Source organism: Leptosomus discolor, chromosome 4 (genome assembly GCF_034619465.1).
Source record: "Leptosomus discolor isolate bLepDis1 chromosome 4, bLepDis1.hap2, whole genome shotgun sequence".
Classification (NCBI taxonomy): Eukaryota; Metazoa; Chordata; class Aves; order Leptosomiformes; family Leptosomidae; genus Leptosomus; species Leptosomus discolor.
Genome location: NC_141394.1, coordinates 46,509,957 through 46,529,367, shown reverse-complemented (window position 1 = coordinate 46,529,367; position 19,411 = coordinate 46,509,957). Strand labels below are relative to the sequence as shown.

Below are 19,411 nucleotides of genomic sequence, written 5' to 3'. Positions count from 1 at the left end.
CAAAACACTACTGTTTTAAAAATCCCTTTTCCTCTCCTGCTCCCACCCTCAAAATATGCTTTATATTCTAAGCAGCACTCACCTAGCAGCTTCCAGGAGTTCGTCCTTCTTGTATTCACCTAAATGATTGCAAAATATCATGCTGTTAGCATTTGGCAGAAGACAGATTAAGAAATGCAGTAGGAAGCAAATACAGAATTAAAACAGAGAAGAGGAGAAAAAAGCCCACACCCCGCTGGGTGATGGAGCTGTGACGTTAGCCAGCTTGTGGAGGCAGCATCACCAGTACCTTGGAGACGGGCAGCAAATTGACGCATCTTCTTGTCCAATCCTCAGATGGAAAGGCTTTCTTCGGACAACCAATGACTGTGAAATCTTGTGTCCAGAAACACAGTCCCGCTGATAACAGCATGTCAGCTGAAGACAATGTCCCCACCCCCTGCCCTATTCAGTATGTCACATTATACTTGGGAAGCATAATAAATTCCGAGACAAAAGCGAGGCAGTGCGGCTTTTCAAAAGGTACAAATTGCTGATACCCAAAGCTCTCACCTGCTTATTTGAATAGTAGTACTAGACATCAAGTTCTTCAGAAAAGCAGTGATTATTTAAAAAATTCCAAATATTATATCATCAGCCACTTTCCAAGAAAATATGCATTTGAAATAAAAAGCACAGACAAAAGAGCATGAACTCTCCAAAGAGATTTTGTTCCAAGACTCAGATTAGACATAGCCACAAATAACGTTAAAGCAACATTTACATTTGAAATTCTGAGTTAGAATAGACAGCTCAGGAAGGTTGTTGCATCACAGGATTAAAATCACATGTGAATATCTTAAAAAGACCATGGAACAAGGTGACCTGTGGAAGTCAGACTGTATGCTACAAAGCTGAATCATGATGACATGGTGCAATCCAAATTCAAGGGAATTTGAAATCAGAAATTAGAAAAATAGCTTTTTAGCAGCTTTATAAAGTCACAGAGCAGAGGGTATCCTAAGAGCAAAAAGATGCAGGGCTCGAAAAACATACCGTATACCACCTGCCAGAGAATTAAAACCTCTAAACTACAATGCCATAAGAAAAGCAGGAAGATGAAGCTCTCCCGCAAGAAGGAAAAACCTTTGTGCTGCCTCCTATGGGCAGCTGCAATAAGCCCCCAGTGAAACTCTCATTACAGGTGAGGAAAGTCATCAGGCCATGGAAGACGCCAGACTGGACTACAGGTGAACTGAAACGCTCACATCCCTCAACAAAACACTTCTCTATGCTGCAGGCAGAGAGTTACAGTCCTCATCTACTGCAAACAGCTTCGTACTCCCCCCATTACAGCTCCTCTGGTTATCAGCAGAGGGGGACAAGAACCACACAAAACCTGCCCTCCCCAGGGCCTTAAGGAGCCCTGTTTGGTTCAGCATCCTGCCTTTGCCCACGGGTAAGGAGGAAGAGGGCAAGTACACCCAGCCATGCACCTCCCACCCCATGCCCCCAGCTGGAGCTGAGGAATTCTCAAAGGCAGTATCTGCATCTCATCACATACTGGTGAATTTTCCTTTCACAATTGCATTTAATTGGTTTCTGAAACATCTGCAGCTTTAGGAATTCAGAACACCCTGCAGCAAGGAGTTCCACCATGCGACTGCCTCTTGCGTGACCGTCTCAACAGAGCAGTTCTGTGTTGCTGAACTCCAGTGATGGAGCAGATGAGCTCAACACAAAGGTGAAGAACTGAAATTGGCATTTCAAATATAGGCCATGAAGGTTAATTTAGCTTTTGGAAGAATTTATACGTCTGTCTTAATGAAAACTCGATCATGAAGCAAGTAAAATGACATAAAAAATACGATTGCCTTTGTCTTGCTGCCACTCTCCAGCTTCATCAGAGGGGCCTCCTGTCCATCACAGGCAATTGCCTTTTCAAGCCATGGTACATGTTCCTCTTTTTTTATTTTAATGAAGATAAAATAGTGGGCACAGTTGTGAGTGTTTCAAATCAATGGCGAGTAAAAAGATCTGTGAGGCCAGGGTGTGAGGATGAAAAAAAAAAAAAAGACACTGTATTACTACTGCATTACTTGTGCAACAAATCTCAAACAGCTGGGTTTCCTGCAGGAGCGTTATTGGCTTGTATTATATCAACACTTTAGGGACCTAATCAGATTAAAAGACCTGTTTGCACATTCTGGTTTGGCAGTGCATCTAGCAGTCCTAACCAGGCTTTTGAATACTATTAGGTTAGACAAGTGTAATAACATTTTTCCTTCATGCTCAGTAAGTTGGTACTTTAAAAACCAAAAGCCCTTTCCTCAGGTCCCTTGATTAGCAAAAGCATTACTGCCCAACAGAAATGGAAGGCTGTGGCTCTTGATTTAGAAATGTCCCACTGTATGCCTAAGGAAATCAGTTACTTTTACTAAGAGGTACTTTAAAAAAAGGTATTTGCAGATACCATTGAAATTCATACAAGCAATTCTTTAAATTCATCACAGCTCTCCCACATTGTGATATGTATAAGGAAAATATTATTTTGTAATTGGCTAACTTTATTACTCTCAAAGAGCCATCATATTTTTGCAAAGCAACACCTAAAATCATACAGGCGCTCACAGCACACCATCAGGTTTGCTAAAAAAGGCCAAGTGCACTCCACAGGGCTCTGCTCTCCTGGCTAGGAACGGGATGAAGGGGAACCCCTTGGCCACTCAAGCAAGCAGCTGGTGGGGTGCCACAGAGCCAAGAGAGGTCTGGCTGGTGGCATGTGGGACAAGTGGGTGGCACTGCCCGCAGGACCGGCTGCTGCTGGCACAGGCTGCGTTCCCACCAGAGGGCTCTGCCAACACAGCTAAAGCCGCTTGGCTACAAAGCATATCAAAGGCCATCCTGCAGCATTTGGCCACAGCTACCTAATAAAATATTCATTTGCAAAGCATTTTAAAACAAACCGTGCGTGCTTGTGGCAGAGATGAATTTAAAGTTCTGAGATGAAGTATAGGAATACAGACCATCAACCTCACATAATACTTCTGTTCAAAGAATGTCAAACTGTTAGACTTAAACAAAGCTAATAACATCACTTAAAGAGCTCCTTTGGGCAGGTTAGGGTTTATATTTTTGCAAAAGGGCATCTGAAGAAAAATGCACAGGTAACAGCCTGTCAAATCTCTTAGCAGTTGCTAGCTTTGAGAGAAAAACATCCTTCCCATCACAGTTTCAATACAAAGGAGTTTTGGCAGCATTATCTTGGACAGCACAAAGCTTGTCTGCCAGAGTTGTGAAGCTGATGTTGTTAGACCTTGCCACAGAAGACCAAAACCAAAATACAATGCTGGAAACAATTTTAATCTATTTGCTATCCGGCTGTTCCACCACATCACAGTTCAACCTGTCCTTTCTGTGTTTCATATGGCAAGCCCAAACAACACATGGCCACACCACCAGACACATCCTGCCACACTAGGTAGGTGAGAACTCACCAGGAGTGCCTCCCCTCTCCAGGCGAGAGAGCCCAGAGCAACAGCACAGAAAGGCTGCCACTTCTTGGGCCAGCAACCCATGAGAGCAGCACTAGATATGCTCACCTCCGCATGCTTAGTAGCCCAGAGACAGTCAGCCTGGGAATTTCTGAAGGCGAGTACAGAAAGGGTGTGAAATGGGGAGCAGAGAGCTATACCAAAGCAGTGTGCCTGTTCCTGTCATGTCAGACAAAAGCTGGTAAGTAAGTAGAAACAGTTCAGTGTCTGGTGTTCACTGCATCTGATCAACTTCATTGCTTACAGCTCACTCAGCATCCTTTAAATCATGAAGTTCTCTGCTCCCAGCTCAGATCACACCACTGCTGCTCTATTTATACTGGAACTAGAAGGTCACCACTGGTAACCACAGATAATCACGCTGTCAAAACACAGCCAGCACCAGGCAGCTAACTAGCCCCATCTCCATTTCCTCCCAGGAGAAAATCAGTTATCTCCAAGATCTCTGATCAGCTGCTGCGAACTACAGCGACCACTGCTCCACACGCTATGCAGCCACTGCTGTACCTGGCCCTAGCTGCATTTTGCAGCAGGCAATTAGCAGCAAACGCTTATGAACCATCAGACAGCAGTGGCTGCTTGCACCCGGTGGTTAAGCAGATCCCGGATCTGGAAGCTCAGTTGAGATCTCAATGGAAGACAGGAGACCTTGCCTTACACCGAGACAACATGCTGATCGGCGGCCACATTGAATCCAACTACAGCAGATGAAAGCAACTGTATGTGGAGTACTGAGCTGGAGACATACACAGACATATGCAGGAACATTTTATTAGGGGGAATGAAAGACAGGCATCCACCAACAGCAACAGGCTGAAAACTTTATGGGCTCCCAATGTATTTCTTTCCCTTGTGCTTTCCAGCTTAATGATAAACGCTGCAATCAGAAAAGCACAGCCTGTTGCAGCTGTCTGTATAAGACCTCCTCTACCATAAACTCGTTTTTCCTGCGTCCCACCTTCAGGGTGTCATCTTCCTATTTTTGTGGTTACTGGTTCCACGTGATTATATGGTGTTACACTGGGTCACACTGAAAATCTAAGCACAGCATAAACCAATTCCATTATTGAAGAGTTACAAGCAATAATCAGTCAGTCCACTTCTAGCTTTTCTTTACTAGCAACTTTTAAATTTTAAACTTAATAGAGGAGTCTGTGAAACATGACCGTCACATACGTATGTGTTCGAGACAAAAGAAAAAATTTCCAATTCTGGAAAAAAAGAACATAATGAATCAATCCTACAATGTCCTTCACACACAAGTAACCTTATTTTACTCTCTTATAAAAGTGTTGAAATTTCAGCATGCTGCAAGCTAAAAAACCCCAAACTATCTGAATGCATGGCATAAACCAACAGTGCTTTTTCAATGCATCTATAGTAAGAAACAAGGTGAATTTCCCCTCCTCTCTCCCCCACTACAGAAACCAGTGTGAGACAAAATGTCAACCTGGACAAAGCAGTTTTTACATTATCATATTATCATCTGTTAGTTTTCCACAGTGAGGACAATTCCTTAAAAATTAATGTCACACAGATTAAACCAAGCCATTATTATCCAACATAATGGCAGAAAATAACAGGGGGAAAAAAAGAATAAAATATTTTCGACCAACCTGAAAAACTAAGAGGATGAACAAGCTGCATATCATATGGAATCACAGTAACAAATTTAAATCCCCAGACTACTGATAAACACTGAAAAATTTTACACTAGCCAATGATAACCTGCTTCTGAGATCTGTGACAATAGGACAGGGCAAGCGTCAGGAGGATGGAGCCGGGCTCTTCTCAGTGATGTCCAATGTCAGGACAAGGGGCAACGGGTGCAAGCTGGAGCACAGGAGGTTCCACGTTAACATAAGGAAAAACTTTTTCACTGTGAGGGTGACAGAGCCTTGGAACAGACTGCCCAGAGAGGTTGTGGAGTCTCCTCTGGAGACATTCAGAACCCACCTGGATGCGTTCCTGTGTGACCTACTCTAGGTGGCCCTGCTCTTTCGAGGTCCCTTCCAATCCCTAACATTCTGTGATCATGAATGCGCAGCTGTGGCCACAGGCTGGGGAGAGAAGATTCATGAGTATCACAGAATGGCTGAGGTTGAAGTGACCTCTGCAGGTCCTCTTGTCCAACCCTTCTATTTAAGCTGGGCCACGTAGAGCAGACTGCCCAGGACTGTGTCCAGGTGGCTTCTGAATCTCTCCAAGGATGGAGACTCCACAACCCCTCTGGGCAACCTGTGCCAGTGCTCGGTCCCACTAACCTTCCAGGCAGCAATCTCTTCAGAACCTCCCGTTTCTTGGCAGCTGCAGGCTTAGCAGCACTGGAAGTCAGGGGTGAAATCTTGCTCCATTAGAAAACACAGCAGCTCCGATCATGTGCAGACTACAGCTTCTTAGTGGCTGCCTACCTTGAAAACCTGAACTACTACTTTTGAAAATAGATGTCCCACATGAAGATCGACAAGATATTTGTGAACAGCTCAGCAGATTTCCCCCCCCCCCCCCCAAGTATTCACAATTACCTAGCAACACCGTGGACATGGGCTCTCCAGCACAGCAGTAGAGGCAGCGGATATTAGAATCTCTCCTTTTTCCTCATTTAAGCGTTCCTGGTGCCTTTCCAGCCAGGTTCTCTGCTAGCACAGCAATGCACACAGTTGCTGGGAAAAGAGCATCACAGTCCTGATGTCCCTGGGAATGAAGTGCCTGGGCAAGATGGTGCAGAGAGGATGGATGGAGGGGAAATGGAAACTCTGTAGCAACCCCAACTCAAACGCAAAGAAAGCAATCTATGCACTAGAATTCAGACAAGAGTTTAGCAAAGAAATAAACACTGTAAAAATAAATTAAAACTACACCTGTTCTCTGACCCTCCTGGACTTTACAGATCCACAAGTGAGCAATGAGCACACACCCACATATGCAATCCATTTTAATCCACTGTAGTCTTTGGAGTAATATTTAAGTATCTAAACAAATATCCAAGTTATAACCAGAGCAGGAGGCTTTCAGTGCTTGTGACAGCCTAATGCGTTTTTTTGGGGGAAGGGGAGGGGTTGGGTTTTTTTGTTTGTTTTTAAAACACCATTCTTCTAAGCACACTCAAATCTTGTTTTCAATGTGTCTGCTTTTGGAAGGCTCCAATCACACCACTAAAATACTCATCAATTCCTTCTTCCCTATTTAGCTTTTCTTGTAAGTAAAGCAACAGATGAGACTAAAATAATGAAGTTAAATTAGAGCAAGGTATTTTTACCATTCAACAAGCACAAGGTTGTGGGAATAACTGCCTGACACATAAAAAAAAATCTCAACAATAAAAAAAGAGGTATGTTAAAATAATATCCTTTGGGAAAAGGCATTTATAACAAAGAAGTACAAGAAACACTTAAGAAGGAAGAGGAACAAAAAAAATCATTTCAGATTTTATTATACTGCTTTACTTCCCACTTGTTTAGGGTTAATTTCTTTATGACTCTTGCACTTCTCCACTCAGCTGTTTCTCACAAGCAAATAGGCTCATTTTATATGCTAATAGGCTCAACCAGGAACATGGCAAGACTCTAATTTTAAGCTCTTGTCACAGATGAAAAACACCAAAGTAATTCTACTACATGTAAGAGGAACAGAAAAGCAACTCAGGAGATAACACCTTCAAGAACAAGTTGCAGACAAGGTGGAATGTTATCAAGGAGGAAAGGTTTGGTACCTTGACTCTGCCTCTTCTGTTGAAGATGAGTTCAGGAAGCACACACACAGATTCAAATTAGCCATTTGTAACAGAAATTTAGAAATGGCTCAGCTAATAGTGAAGCGCTTTTAGGGATATGTTTTAGAAGGGGGGGCAGAAATTAAAGAAATAAGCAAGCATAATTTGGTTTTGGCCACAACTCTGCCAAACCACGGAGCTAGCAGCATCCTACCTGGAATAACTTTCAGTGAGGCAGACAGAGCTCAAATTCAGAGCATTCCTGATTTAGTCTTCTAGAAACAGAAAGCCAGATCTCTTCTAAAGCCTGGTAGGAAGCAGCACATCAGGAAATACGCAGTTTTGTATAGCACAGACTGGCAAAACCTCTGCTAGGGTCTTAAGTGATGGAAGAGGTTCTTGGCTATTAAGCCATCAATTCAAAGCACATGTATTACATAAGCATATATAAGATACAGTGGTTATTAAATGCCATCTTCATATCCAAGTATAAATTGCATGTACTTTATAGGTGTTGATCACTAAGAAGGATTAGATGGTATAGCAAAATGCAATTACAGCACCATTAAGTTTACACTTGGCACATAACGTACTTCCATATCTCAGAGGAGCTCTTTTCAGTGGTGCTGACCTATTTGTTAAAAAACGCTATCAGATTTCCTTCATCACACAGTGGCAGGAAGATGAAAGTATTCCTTTGTCAGAGGGTTTCACATTTCTTAACTCTTAAATCATAAGACACAAAAAATGAAGCTAAATCTATTACAGCAGTCAAACAGAGGAATCTTCTTGAATGTACGGGGAAATGACACAACACATTGCACTGCAGGACCATAATAAAAATATAATAAATAAAACCCAACCACCCAGCAAAGCAATAAAAAAAACCCCAAAACTAAAACCACCCATCATATGGTAATCCATATAGTCATCTTACCTTCAACAATAGCATCACACCTTACAATACAATTTCTTCTGAAATAATATATCTGACCAGTATTCTAAAACTCATTATTTTTAATGTACCTACACAAGCAGTTTCAATTTCTTCCTATTAGTGCATGCTACTCATATAAACACCATGAACATGCATTTTTTGTTCACAGTGTGAAAAACATTATTTTCAATATAACTGTGCTATTTCGGAATGCTGTACTTTTCTGGAAGACACACCATCACTCATCTGTCATGTCTTCAGACTCCAAGTGGAAGAGGAAAAAGAATTGAAGAATTTCAATAGACTAGGAAGAAAACCCAAACCTTCTGCAATTCAAAACACACTGGTGAGACAGAAAAACGGAAAAGGTTGAGGCTCATCTTTTCATCAAAGTTCAATACTCATGAGATCTCTTGTGAAATACACATGGAAAAGGAAATTAATTTTTTTTTTTCCCAGAGCTGTTGAGCCTTCCACATCACCCACCCCTTCATACCTAACGTAAAAGCAACATTCCCTTTATTTCTTGTATTAGTTCCAGCTATCAGCAAAACCAAACCTCCACTGTAATTCCCACTACTCTGGCCATGCTCCATATTAACAACCAATAAACGGTGCTATTCCATTTTTCCAGCAACTACTACTTTTCTTATTTCTGTAATATGTCTGCATATGTATTTTCTCTCTAGGAGTTCTAGGAAATCTCTCCAAAGGAAGACAAAAGACAAAGAAACTCTTTGTCAAAGACTTGAGAGTACAGTAGAGTTGGATAGATAGCCAAACAGTATGCCCTTAACTGAGCGGGAGAAATAAGCTGCATTCATATTAGTGAATCCTTTTAAAAAGACAGCTTTCTCCCCTGTCCTTCCAAACAGTCTCCTCAAACAAGGAAATTATTTGATCCCTCAGAATATTCTCTAAGAAGAAACCACAGAAATGCCTGTGTATAATTGGCATGAAGCACGGAAGAAAACTAGCAAGAAAAAGTATACAGAACTCTCAGAAAAGCCATATTGTATAAAAGCAAGCTCCAAAATTATGCTCCATCATCTAATCTTTCTCTGAAAAGAACTCTGGAGTGAACATGATCAGACTAAATTTTGCACTCTCTCAGATTTTCCCATTGTAGATAAAACATGCCAGCAAGCCAGGGACACCGTGTCTGGAAATCTATAGCTGGATTCAAAATTGAAGCATTTATTTTAACCAAAAAATCTATACTCTCTTAGATACAGCAGACATGACTGATTTTGTACTAACAATTTATACGGATTTAAAGAAATTGGGTTTTTTATGTTTGCTAGGAAATTAATGAGACATATAAAGATGTACATATGTGCCAAAGTATTTTTTTTACTGACTTGAGAATTTTTTTTACCGAACACTATAGTCCTTCCTCTGTACATCTGAAGCTGCCCCATGTATCTAAACTTACTCTACAAGCTTGAGAAAACAGAGTCTGACACCTCATAAAAATGCATGTGTGTTGCCACACGTCCTGCAGCACACACCCTGGGAGGAACTCAGACCCAGCTAAATCACCTCTCTACCTCCTGGACAAATGCTCCTACAATATGTGCTGGGCCACAGAGTAGTAAGCCAAAGGAACAAACTCCTTTGTACTGGAGTGTCCTAGGTTACAGTGTAAAATGTGCCAAAAGGAAAAAAAAAAAAGTATTCTATTACCATCTTCAGGAGCTGTTGAGACCAGGTGGGGCGGTGCTCCCTGCCTCCCCCCTCTGGACTATCTCCTGTTAATGGGCACAACAATGCCTTATCGCCTGACTCATCGATAACTCGCTCCTGGGCTATCTCCTGTTAATGGCCCATCAAGGAACCGCCTCACGACTCCCCATCCCATTGTGAGATGCTCCGCCCGGGGGGGGGGGGGGAGCCAAGCAGTCCATGCCAAATAAAACCGGAGATTTCGAACACCCTAGCAGCCTTCTTCCACTGGATTCCCAGAGGAGTTTTTCCCCCCACTGGAGTTCCAGAGGACAAGAGCTACCTACCTACCACTGGACCTTCGGAGGAAGTCCAGACTCTTTTACCTGATTGCTGCTTCCACAGAACTACATCCATCACTTCAGGAGGACTGCAGCCAGCATCTTATCGGACTGCTACTGCCACCCTAACAGGGGGTCAGGTTGTATTCCTGACTCTGTCAGTGTAAACCAGTGGGTTGTGTTTTTTTTCCCTGCCGTGTGTTTTATATATATATATATATATATATATATATATATATATATATATATATTAGTAAAGAACTGTTATTCCTATTCCCCATATCTTTGCCTGAAGGCCCGTTAATTTCAAAAATTATAATAATTTGGAGGGAAGGGGGTTGTACTTTCCATTTCAAGGGAGGCTCCTGCCTTCCTCCGCAGACACCTGTCTTTCGAACCAAGACATGGAGGAAACACAGGACAAAGCTGTGGAACACACAGCAATGAAACCCCCTAGCTGTATTTTGGAAGTTAAAGAAAACAATGCTGCAACATTATCTTTATTACGAAGAGCAGAGATATCATGAAAGGGAAAGAAAGTCAACTTATTTTTATTCAACACTTAAGCAAAGTACAGTAAGTAAATCCTTACCAAAGGATGTCAAAACAGAGGTAATAGATGTTGTTATAAGGAACAATTTTGTCATGCCAAACAGGAAACTAATCTGTCTACAGTTCAGTCTAAATATTTTGAAAAATATGCATTTCCTCACAACAAAAAGGTAAAATAACCCAACCGCTTATTCACTTACATTAAAGCCACATAACTCAAATAATTTTGCCTCGCTGTTGTGGGCAAATTTTCCCTCCCCATGGGTTTTTATTTGCCAGTTAAGAGTCAAAAGACAGTTTGAAAATAAGAAAAAGCCTGGTACAATTTGAGGGAGAGGGGACAGCAGCACGATTGGAAAAAGGTGGCAGTGGATTGACATGTAAGATTCTTGTTCGTACTCCGAGTAACGAAGAGTTGTGTTTGACTTGGAACATCCTTCCCCTCCCTTCTCCTTCCCATCAGATCTTATGGTATAGGGAATATCTACTTAAAAGCAACAGTTCCCTTTGTCTCATTTTCAGAAGTTATCTTTAATGCCATTTCTGAACACACATTTAGAGTAGCAGTGATCAGTCACAGTAACTTGGATCAAGCTTTGCCTGATCTGAGCAGAGGTGTGGTCTCTGTGTACTCATTCAAGCAAAGAGCTGCTCTGTGCCCTATGTGTGACTAGGAGTGTGTTATAAGAAGAAAGAAAGTTTGGATTTATGGAAAATATTCAGAATCTAAAGTGCAAACTGTTGTCCTTACTAAAAATACCTGTTAAAACACCAGTTCGGGGAACATAAATTTGTTATTTACACTCAAGCACTTTTTGCTACTCCTGTTGGAATAACATACCACAAGATGGAAATACAGCAATAGTAATATCTAAAACCAATATGCAGAAGGTCTAGCTATGAAGGATTGCATTATTTATCAACAATGAAAGAAATACTACATACAACTCAAGTTTTGTAAACATTTTCAGTCCCTTATATCAACCTCATTGTTTTAAATGCTGTGCTAGTCAAAATGCCTGATAGGATAGAGTATTTCACTTGGAAGGGGTCTACAATGATCATCTAGTCCAACTGCCTGACCACTCCAGGGCTGACCAAAAGTTAAAGCATGTCATTAAGGGCATTGGCCAAATGCCTTTTAAACACTGACAGGCGTGGGACATCAACCACCTCTCTAGGAAGCCTGTTCCAGTGTTTGACCATCCTCCCGGTAAAGAAATGCTTCCTAATGTCAAGTCTAAACCTCCCCTGACTCAGCTTTCAGCCACTGCCATGCATCCTGTCACTGGATACCAGGGAGAAGAGATCAGCACTTCCCTCTTTGCTTCCCCTCCTCAGAAGAGCAATGAGGTCCCCCCTCAGCCCCCTTTTCTCCAAACTAGACAAGCCTGAAGCCTTCAGACCCTCCTCATAGGTAACAGGATTACACATATGATTTCCTAAAAAAAAAAAAAAAAAAAAAAAAAAAAAAGGCAGTCAAAACCCAAAAACCCCTCATTGCCCTAAATGACAATATGGTTCACTACAAAGACTGGAAACAGAACAGCACCACAGGAAAAAAAGGCTGATAGGAGGAAAGAGATACTAACTCATTAAGTAAAGACAAGAGCTTTAGTTCGCCAGGCTGCTGTCATTATGTTTCACCTCCAAAGGAGAGCATTCATTCTTCAATTTTTCCTTTACGCACAGGGATTTTCATCTGACACAATACAGGGCTGCCTGTTCAAGAATTACCCAACACAAGATGACTGTCTGGAAACCAGTCACCAGTTATGTCCAGCTTGACATTGTTGATACACCAAGTGCATTTTAGTTTTCCAGTGCAATAGAAATAAGTACCAGGACTTCACTGTCACAGGTAGATCCATGAATAAAGCATCTTACAAACCAGATGTTTCCTCTTCATTGTGGGCCAGAAAGGAAATATATAAACTGCATGTACACTCAGCACGACAGCTCTGCAGTTTTCTGTGCAGACCTGCAGTGAAACGTAGTTTAATTACATTCTGCATCAAGTAGGAAAAAAAAAGTACTGCTTTCTATTCTCAGTTACTTCCAGCAATTCTCACTAGATCTAAAGACTCTGCTTATCTTAAATAATTCAAAATATAATCAGCCAAAAAGTATTCCTACATTCCTCATTCATCACAACATTAATGATCTTAAATATCCCCAAGAAAATACATTTAAATGATCCTCTTATTAGGTAATAGGATTATCAGCAGCTTCTAAACCAGCCTGTTTTGCCAAAGGCTTTATTTTAAAGTTATTCTGAGGTACGCTTCATTTTTAACTTCCAAAAAGTGGTATTTTAAACCTCCATTTGACCTAAAATGAAAGAGGACCATGCAAGAGCTAATGCAGGCTTACTCTACTGTGTCCTAGGTGTATTAGTTCAGCATGAACTCACTCAGTGTTACCACTCCTTCCAGAGAGCAAGAAGAAATAATACTGTACCTTCCCGATCAACACCTGCTTATCCATTTCTGTTAGAGTCCAGTTACTGATGTGGGAGATGGTGTGATCTATTACTGAGAGATCTTGCTTCCTGATGCTGACTGTCCTTTTTGCTGTCCTCTGAGCATACCTCAGCAGAGCAAAGACAGTTTGTAAGAGAACTGGGTCTGTCTTCAGAGAACTGGACAATGAAAACTGCAGGGAGGAAGAACAAACTCCCAGTGAAATGACAGCCCTCACTGGGTCACACTGTGCCATTAAAACAGTTCTAGCATATGTGTCTAGCGCAACATCCTTTACTACAATCAAAATGGTTTTAGATGAAGGACACAAGGCTGAAAAGGAACAGGCAAGGATATGTTCAGAGGGAGGCAGTACTAAAAGTTTCTGGTTTCCCTTTTTCAGTCAAACAGTCACAGCAGTCTCGACCCCTGGTGGGGGGTTACCTAGGAGGCATCGAACAGTTTAAGACTGCCTCTGGCTTTTGTCAAGACAGTTTCTGTATTTATCATTTTGGCCCAAATAGAAGGCTATGCTTAGATATGGAAGCTCTCATCATTCCTGAATATACAGATGGTGCTTCACAGGAAGATTTCCCCCTAAGAATCAGCAGTGTCCTCTGGCAACTTCAACCATACTTGGAAGTATGGTACTTTCAGCGTTTAGGGAGGGACTCCTGGCCAGCAACTTAGAAGCAGAGTCTGAGCAAAGAGTCACATTCCTCTTCTCCTTCCCTCTTTTCTCACCTTCTCCAAGATGCTGCTCCTAACCATAGTGAAGAGAGAATAGCCTATATGGGAAGGTACAGCCACATATGGTAAGGAGCCACAATCCACACAAGTTACAAATTATTTTCTCTGATGTGCTAGCTCTCCAGGAGAAAAACACTATCTACCATCTTGCAGTAGTGCAGGCAGACAAAAGTGGGTGGATTCTTGAGACAGAACTACATTTTTCCCTGCCAGTGATCAGGAACAGGTTTCTCTGGATAGCGCAACATGATTTCAAGAGGAAAAACAAAGATCCATGAAAGGAAAGATTTACTGGGAAATCAGACCAACAATTTCTAGAACACTGATGACAGTTCTCATCTAGCTCCCTGAGGATACTGCATCATTTGAAAAGGAATCACTTAAAATACCATCTTTCAGTTTTGTGGGGAAGATAGCAATGCAAACACAGAAACGTTTTTCTCTCTTTTCTTAGACAAGTATCAGATTTAATATATGAATATGTTGCTGATTATTTTTTTAATGCCTGACTTTGTTCTTCCCATCCCTCTAGTTTTATCATCAAGCTTTTTTTTGCCTTTTTTTTTTTTTTTTTTACATATAAGAAAAAAATTATTGCTTTTATCTACTGGAAACCAGAAAAGTTGTTCACAAAAGATTTTTTGCTATGACTGCTAAAAATGAAATAGAATCTACACAACACCCTTCCAAGAAAAGGTTATTTTTCTGTGTTCTGTCATAGAAAAATCCTTCACTTCCAGGGCAATGGATGACAATAGACTAACAAGCAAAGCCATATATGAAATACTGTATCAATGAGAAAACAATATGTCTTCACTCAGGTCTGCTTTGCCCCATATTTTTAGAATGCATAACAACAAAAAACTAAGTTTCTCTACAACTGCAAAATGGACAGAGACTGTTGGATGGTTTCTGCTAACTGGCAGCAGTCTCTTGGCACCAGATTACCTTTCAATTTCAGCACAGAACTACATTTAACAAGTGAGATTTACCCTGCAGGCAAAGGATAGCTGAAATTTTGACTCCCTGCATTCATTCCTGCAATAGCCTGGCCACGGAAGGAAGTCCTTGCCAAAGAAGGTTAATTCAGACTGACCACACATTGAAACCAGACTGCTCGACTGGGATGTTTAAGAGGGGATGTAAATCAAGATGCCAATGCAGCCTACACCCTGCCTCGCACTTGGGACAGAGCACTAGACACCCTACCATCCCAGTAAAATCAGCAGAAGGCATTTCAGGGAGGAGCAGAACACACACCAACCTGCTTACGACTTCAGGCATGTCACTGACTGCAAAAGAAAGTAATATTTAACTATGGGAATCATGGTGCTTAGTCCTCTAAGCAGAGTCTAATAGAGTAGTCATTATTATTATTACTATAATGAAGTAGCAAGAGTAATAGGACTATCAAGAAATGGCTTTTAAAAAAACATTACTTAAGGCCAGAATTTATTTTTAAAAAAAGATTCAAATATAGTCAGTTCTCAGCTATTCACAGGGGAGGTTCTCAAGGCTTTGCCTTCCTTCTCCACTGCTGGTAGGAACAGAGCTCCTGAAGCAAAGTGCGTATTTTACTGAGTCCAGCTCTCTGTTCAAAACCTTTTCAGAACTGAATAGCCAGATTTCCCTGGATTTGATGTCATCCTATGTTTGGGTTTTGTTACTTTTGCTTGTGGGAAGGTAACGTGGGAGGGGGCTGAAGTAGACTGTGTACAGACACTTGAGGGATTCTGTACAGAATCAGTCACTTGTCCTGGGAAGCAGCTGCTTTAGGGCTGACAGTGGTAGATGTGAGGATCCAAGAGGTATTCAAAAGTACTGATATGCATCATAGGGTTTTTTTCTGCTGTCTTCACAACAGTCATACTGACAAGCTCCTCTACCAACAGTCATACTAGGCTTATTCCCCAGAACAGCTGGCAGCCTCATCAGCCACTTATATCATCTGGCTTGGCTGACGTCAGACACATAAGTATAGCAAGAGGTGACGATTTTGTTGAAGATGGCAGTCAGATGAAAGCTGCTAGTAACGGCGCAACTCCATGAGTCCACTACTTGTATAAGTATAGAGCTAGTTCCCTGCCCAAATTGAAAAATAAATTGAATTCTGAATCTGTGCCGAAATATTATTGCCATTACACAAAATAAAGTTCAAACAGACAAGAACAACACTATTATTAAAAGGCAAGCAAAAACAAATTTACAGAGCACAGAAGGAGGTGGACCATCATGCTCTATTGCCAATAAATAATCAAATGAAGTTATGTGCTGAAAAATGCTACTGAAAGAGCAGAAAACACAGGTTTTGTTTCAAAACACAAGGGAATGCCCTCAGAACAGTAAAGTGCTCACTTCTTAGGTGACCAAGAGGAAATATAGGACTATAGAAAGGAAACATGCCATACAAAAATCTGCACCCTACAGAATAGGCAACTGTTTCAAAATACATTCTGATTACAACATTTCAAAATATATGCTTGCAAATGCTATAGCATCAGTCCTCTCAGTGCAGTGTGCAGTGCAGTACTGGACTGTATATAGCTTCTATTCAAAGACCAGACAAAAGAGAATTATATCTATAAATAGTCTCCTCGAGACACCTTTCCAGTACTTTTCCTGGATTGTAAATTATATTAAATGGTCCTTATGTATTTAGACATTTATGTTACCAGTCCCCTTCCCTGCATCCTCCAAAAAGCCTCAATCACTGCTTGTACTCTTTGCAGAGTAAAATTCCATGCTTGCATTTCCCTAACACCTAAAAAATGATGCTGCTGTCTCTGGAATGTAATACTTTACTCTTCTGACCACCAGTCAGTTTTTCAGCTTCCCTTGCCTCATTCACCAACCCTAGACTGGTACCTCGCCATCTTAATTTTGCTCTCGAAAGATGTTTCATCTGTGAAATACTACAGACATTTCATTGCTACACACAACTAGCTGCAATTTATGGATAGAAAAGACAAGCTCCTTCATGAAGAAACAATGTGTTTTTAATGTTTTACTCATTCTAGCCTTGAATGCTAGCTGAAGATAGAACATCCTTCTCCACTTGGCAGCACTCGTTTTCTTCACACCAGCTTTGTCTCAGTTTCTAATCAGGATGGCAATATAGACCATGGAGACAAAATAAAAATGCTAAAATATGTAGAAATGGAAGTTACACATCACAAAAGGAAAAAGAGTTGAATGTGCTTGTATCTGTGTATCAGCCAAGAACTCTGAAGGAACCAGGACACAATTTTTATTGAAGTCCTGGTAAGAAATTGTCATAAATTTACCAAGATGGTAAGTTCAGTACCTCCTTTTAAGGAGAGATCAAGTCAAGCAACTTCAGATCCATATGCTTGACCTCAACAGCAAGTACAGGTCAAAAACAATTCTCAAGGAAAGATGACAGACACAGTATGTAACAGCATCAAAAAGGTAAGTTAACTCAAACAAAATCTTTGATGCAATTACTGATGGTTAAAAGGAAAACACAGAATGATACCTTATCCATGCATATATGTGGGGAATTATTAGTTTAGATGGGGATTAGTAAAGGTATTGTATGAATGTTAAAGAACCTGAAGGGAAGACAAATCAGGTTATCCTTGAAAGGCAAATCACTGGGCTGAAAGTAGGGGGCAGCCTGCTCTGTGGCTTGAATTATTTATTCCTAACACCTTCCATTGACACAGTGGTCTGGCAGGGTTAATCACTGCATTAGCCACAGCAGTGTCAAGGCTGCCATTAGACTGAATTATAGACTGAATTACAACAGCAAGGTAAAAACTCATTATGAATCCAACCAAACCCCACAAAACTGTGATATAACAAAGGAGAGACAAGTAATCAGGAATGATCAACATCCACGTTGTCTGTCCCCATGGAAGGAACTGAACCAGGCCAGACAAAGTTAGGGGACTCTGCTCCAGGGGTCACTACTATAGCATTCACTTTTCTTCCAACAGTGCAGCCTGCCAGGAAGCCTTTTGCATATGACAATTCTCTATTAGTCCTCACATCTTTTGCATACTTATACTGAAAAGCCACCTTCTTTTTCCTTACTGGACTTGCATCATTAACTGCCCAACTTGCTGCGATAGCACTATGCCATTAACTCTATGACCATCATTGGCACATACTTAAAAAAAACTAAGACTGAGCACCATTCATAATATGCTTTTATAAATTTCGCTGAACATTCAAGCTCAGATCACAAGATCAGGCATTCTGTATGCTCCACTACTTTGACTCAAGGCCACTTATCTGTCTTTACTGCAGAGCTGCATTTAAGCCTCTAAATCAGCAGAGAGAGAAAGAGGACCGGAAGATCTCTGTACACTAAGTATCATTGCTGGCACTGTAACTAATAAATATAAAATGGCCACGAATACCTTTAGGCTGCAAATTATTGGGTTCATTGCTAGCACAGGAACGATTTCTAAACTGGGCTCTCAGCAGATGTTTTGTCCTCAGTACTCTTAACAGTTGCATGCTAGAGCACAATCAGTTTATTAAACAGATTATATATCATGATCATCTGTAACAACACAAGTCTTAGACTTGATGATGCATAAAGTTCCAGGGGCTTCAACCTCCTCTGCTTCAATTTTAAAAATTGTCCTGTTTCCCCAGTTTTCATAGATCTGATCCTCAAATGTACTCTGCTGTAGCAGCGTAAAAGACTCCTGAAGGTCAGGTTTGCTGACCCTTGAGGCCACCAAAGTAGTAACAAGATGACTTTAAACAAATGAATGAAAAAAATCAATTCACCCTGTATTTACTTATACCGTTTATCTTCAGTCTTTCAAGCTTAAATCAGGTCTTTTCCTTTTCATCTGAACTTTTTAAATTTTATGTGTATTTTTCCACCACTGAGAACCTGTAGGTTATAAAATGCCTATTCCGAGTCCCCAAAATAGTATGGTTATAAAGTATGCTTAACTTTAAGCATGCATGTAAGCAGCTCTACTGACCTTGATATTCTCATGCCTAATGTGCTTTGTTGAACTGCAACTACAGAGAAGGGCTAACACCCTTTTTTTTTTTTTTTTTTTTTTTTTTTGGTGGTAAAGAAAAGTCCCTTGCTCTTCAGTTAAGACCTGCTCTGGAAGGAATTCTGGCCTGCTGCCCTGCACTGTGCTGCCATGCTCCACTGCAAACATATACCTATTTCAATATATATCAGATTATCATTGCTCTCAAGGAAGACAATACTACCTGCCTATAGCATCTCCAGATGTCTTTTTGCATTACTGCCACCTTTTTGAGAATGTGGAAACCAAGTCTGTGTACTACTTCAGTAATCTAGTTGTTCAACTCATGTCATTTTGCCTTTTAAGCAAGGCTGGCTGAGCAGCACAAACCCCAAGTAAAAGACACCTCTACAGCCACATAATCAATTGCTCTACCTGATGCCATTATCACAGGCAACCTTCCTTCTAAAATGGTTTACACATGCATTGTAT

General features: G+C 41.0%; 1 protein-coding gene across 1 annotated transcript in view; it reads right to left on the bottom strand.

The window, feature by feature from the left end:
* TNKS (tankyrase) overlaps positions 1–19,411 on the bottom strand; it is a 144,041-nt gene that overhangs the window by 67,970 nt on the left and 56,660 nt on the right. The window contains exon 4 of the mRNA XM_086464640.1: positions 83–119. Coding sequence (XP_086320766.1) covers positions 83–119 — 37 coding nt within the window. The remainder of the gene's footprint in view (positions 1–82; positions 120–19,411) is intronic.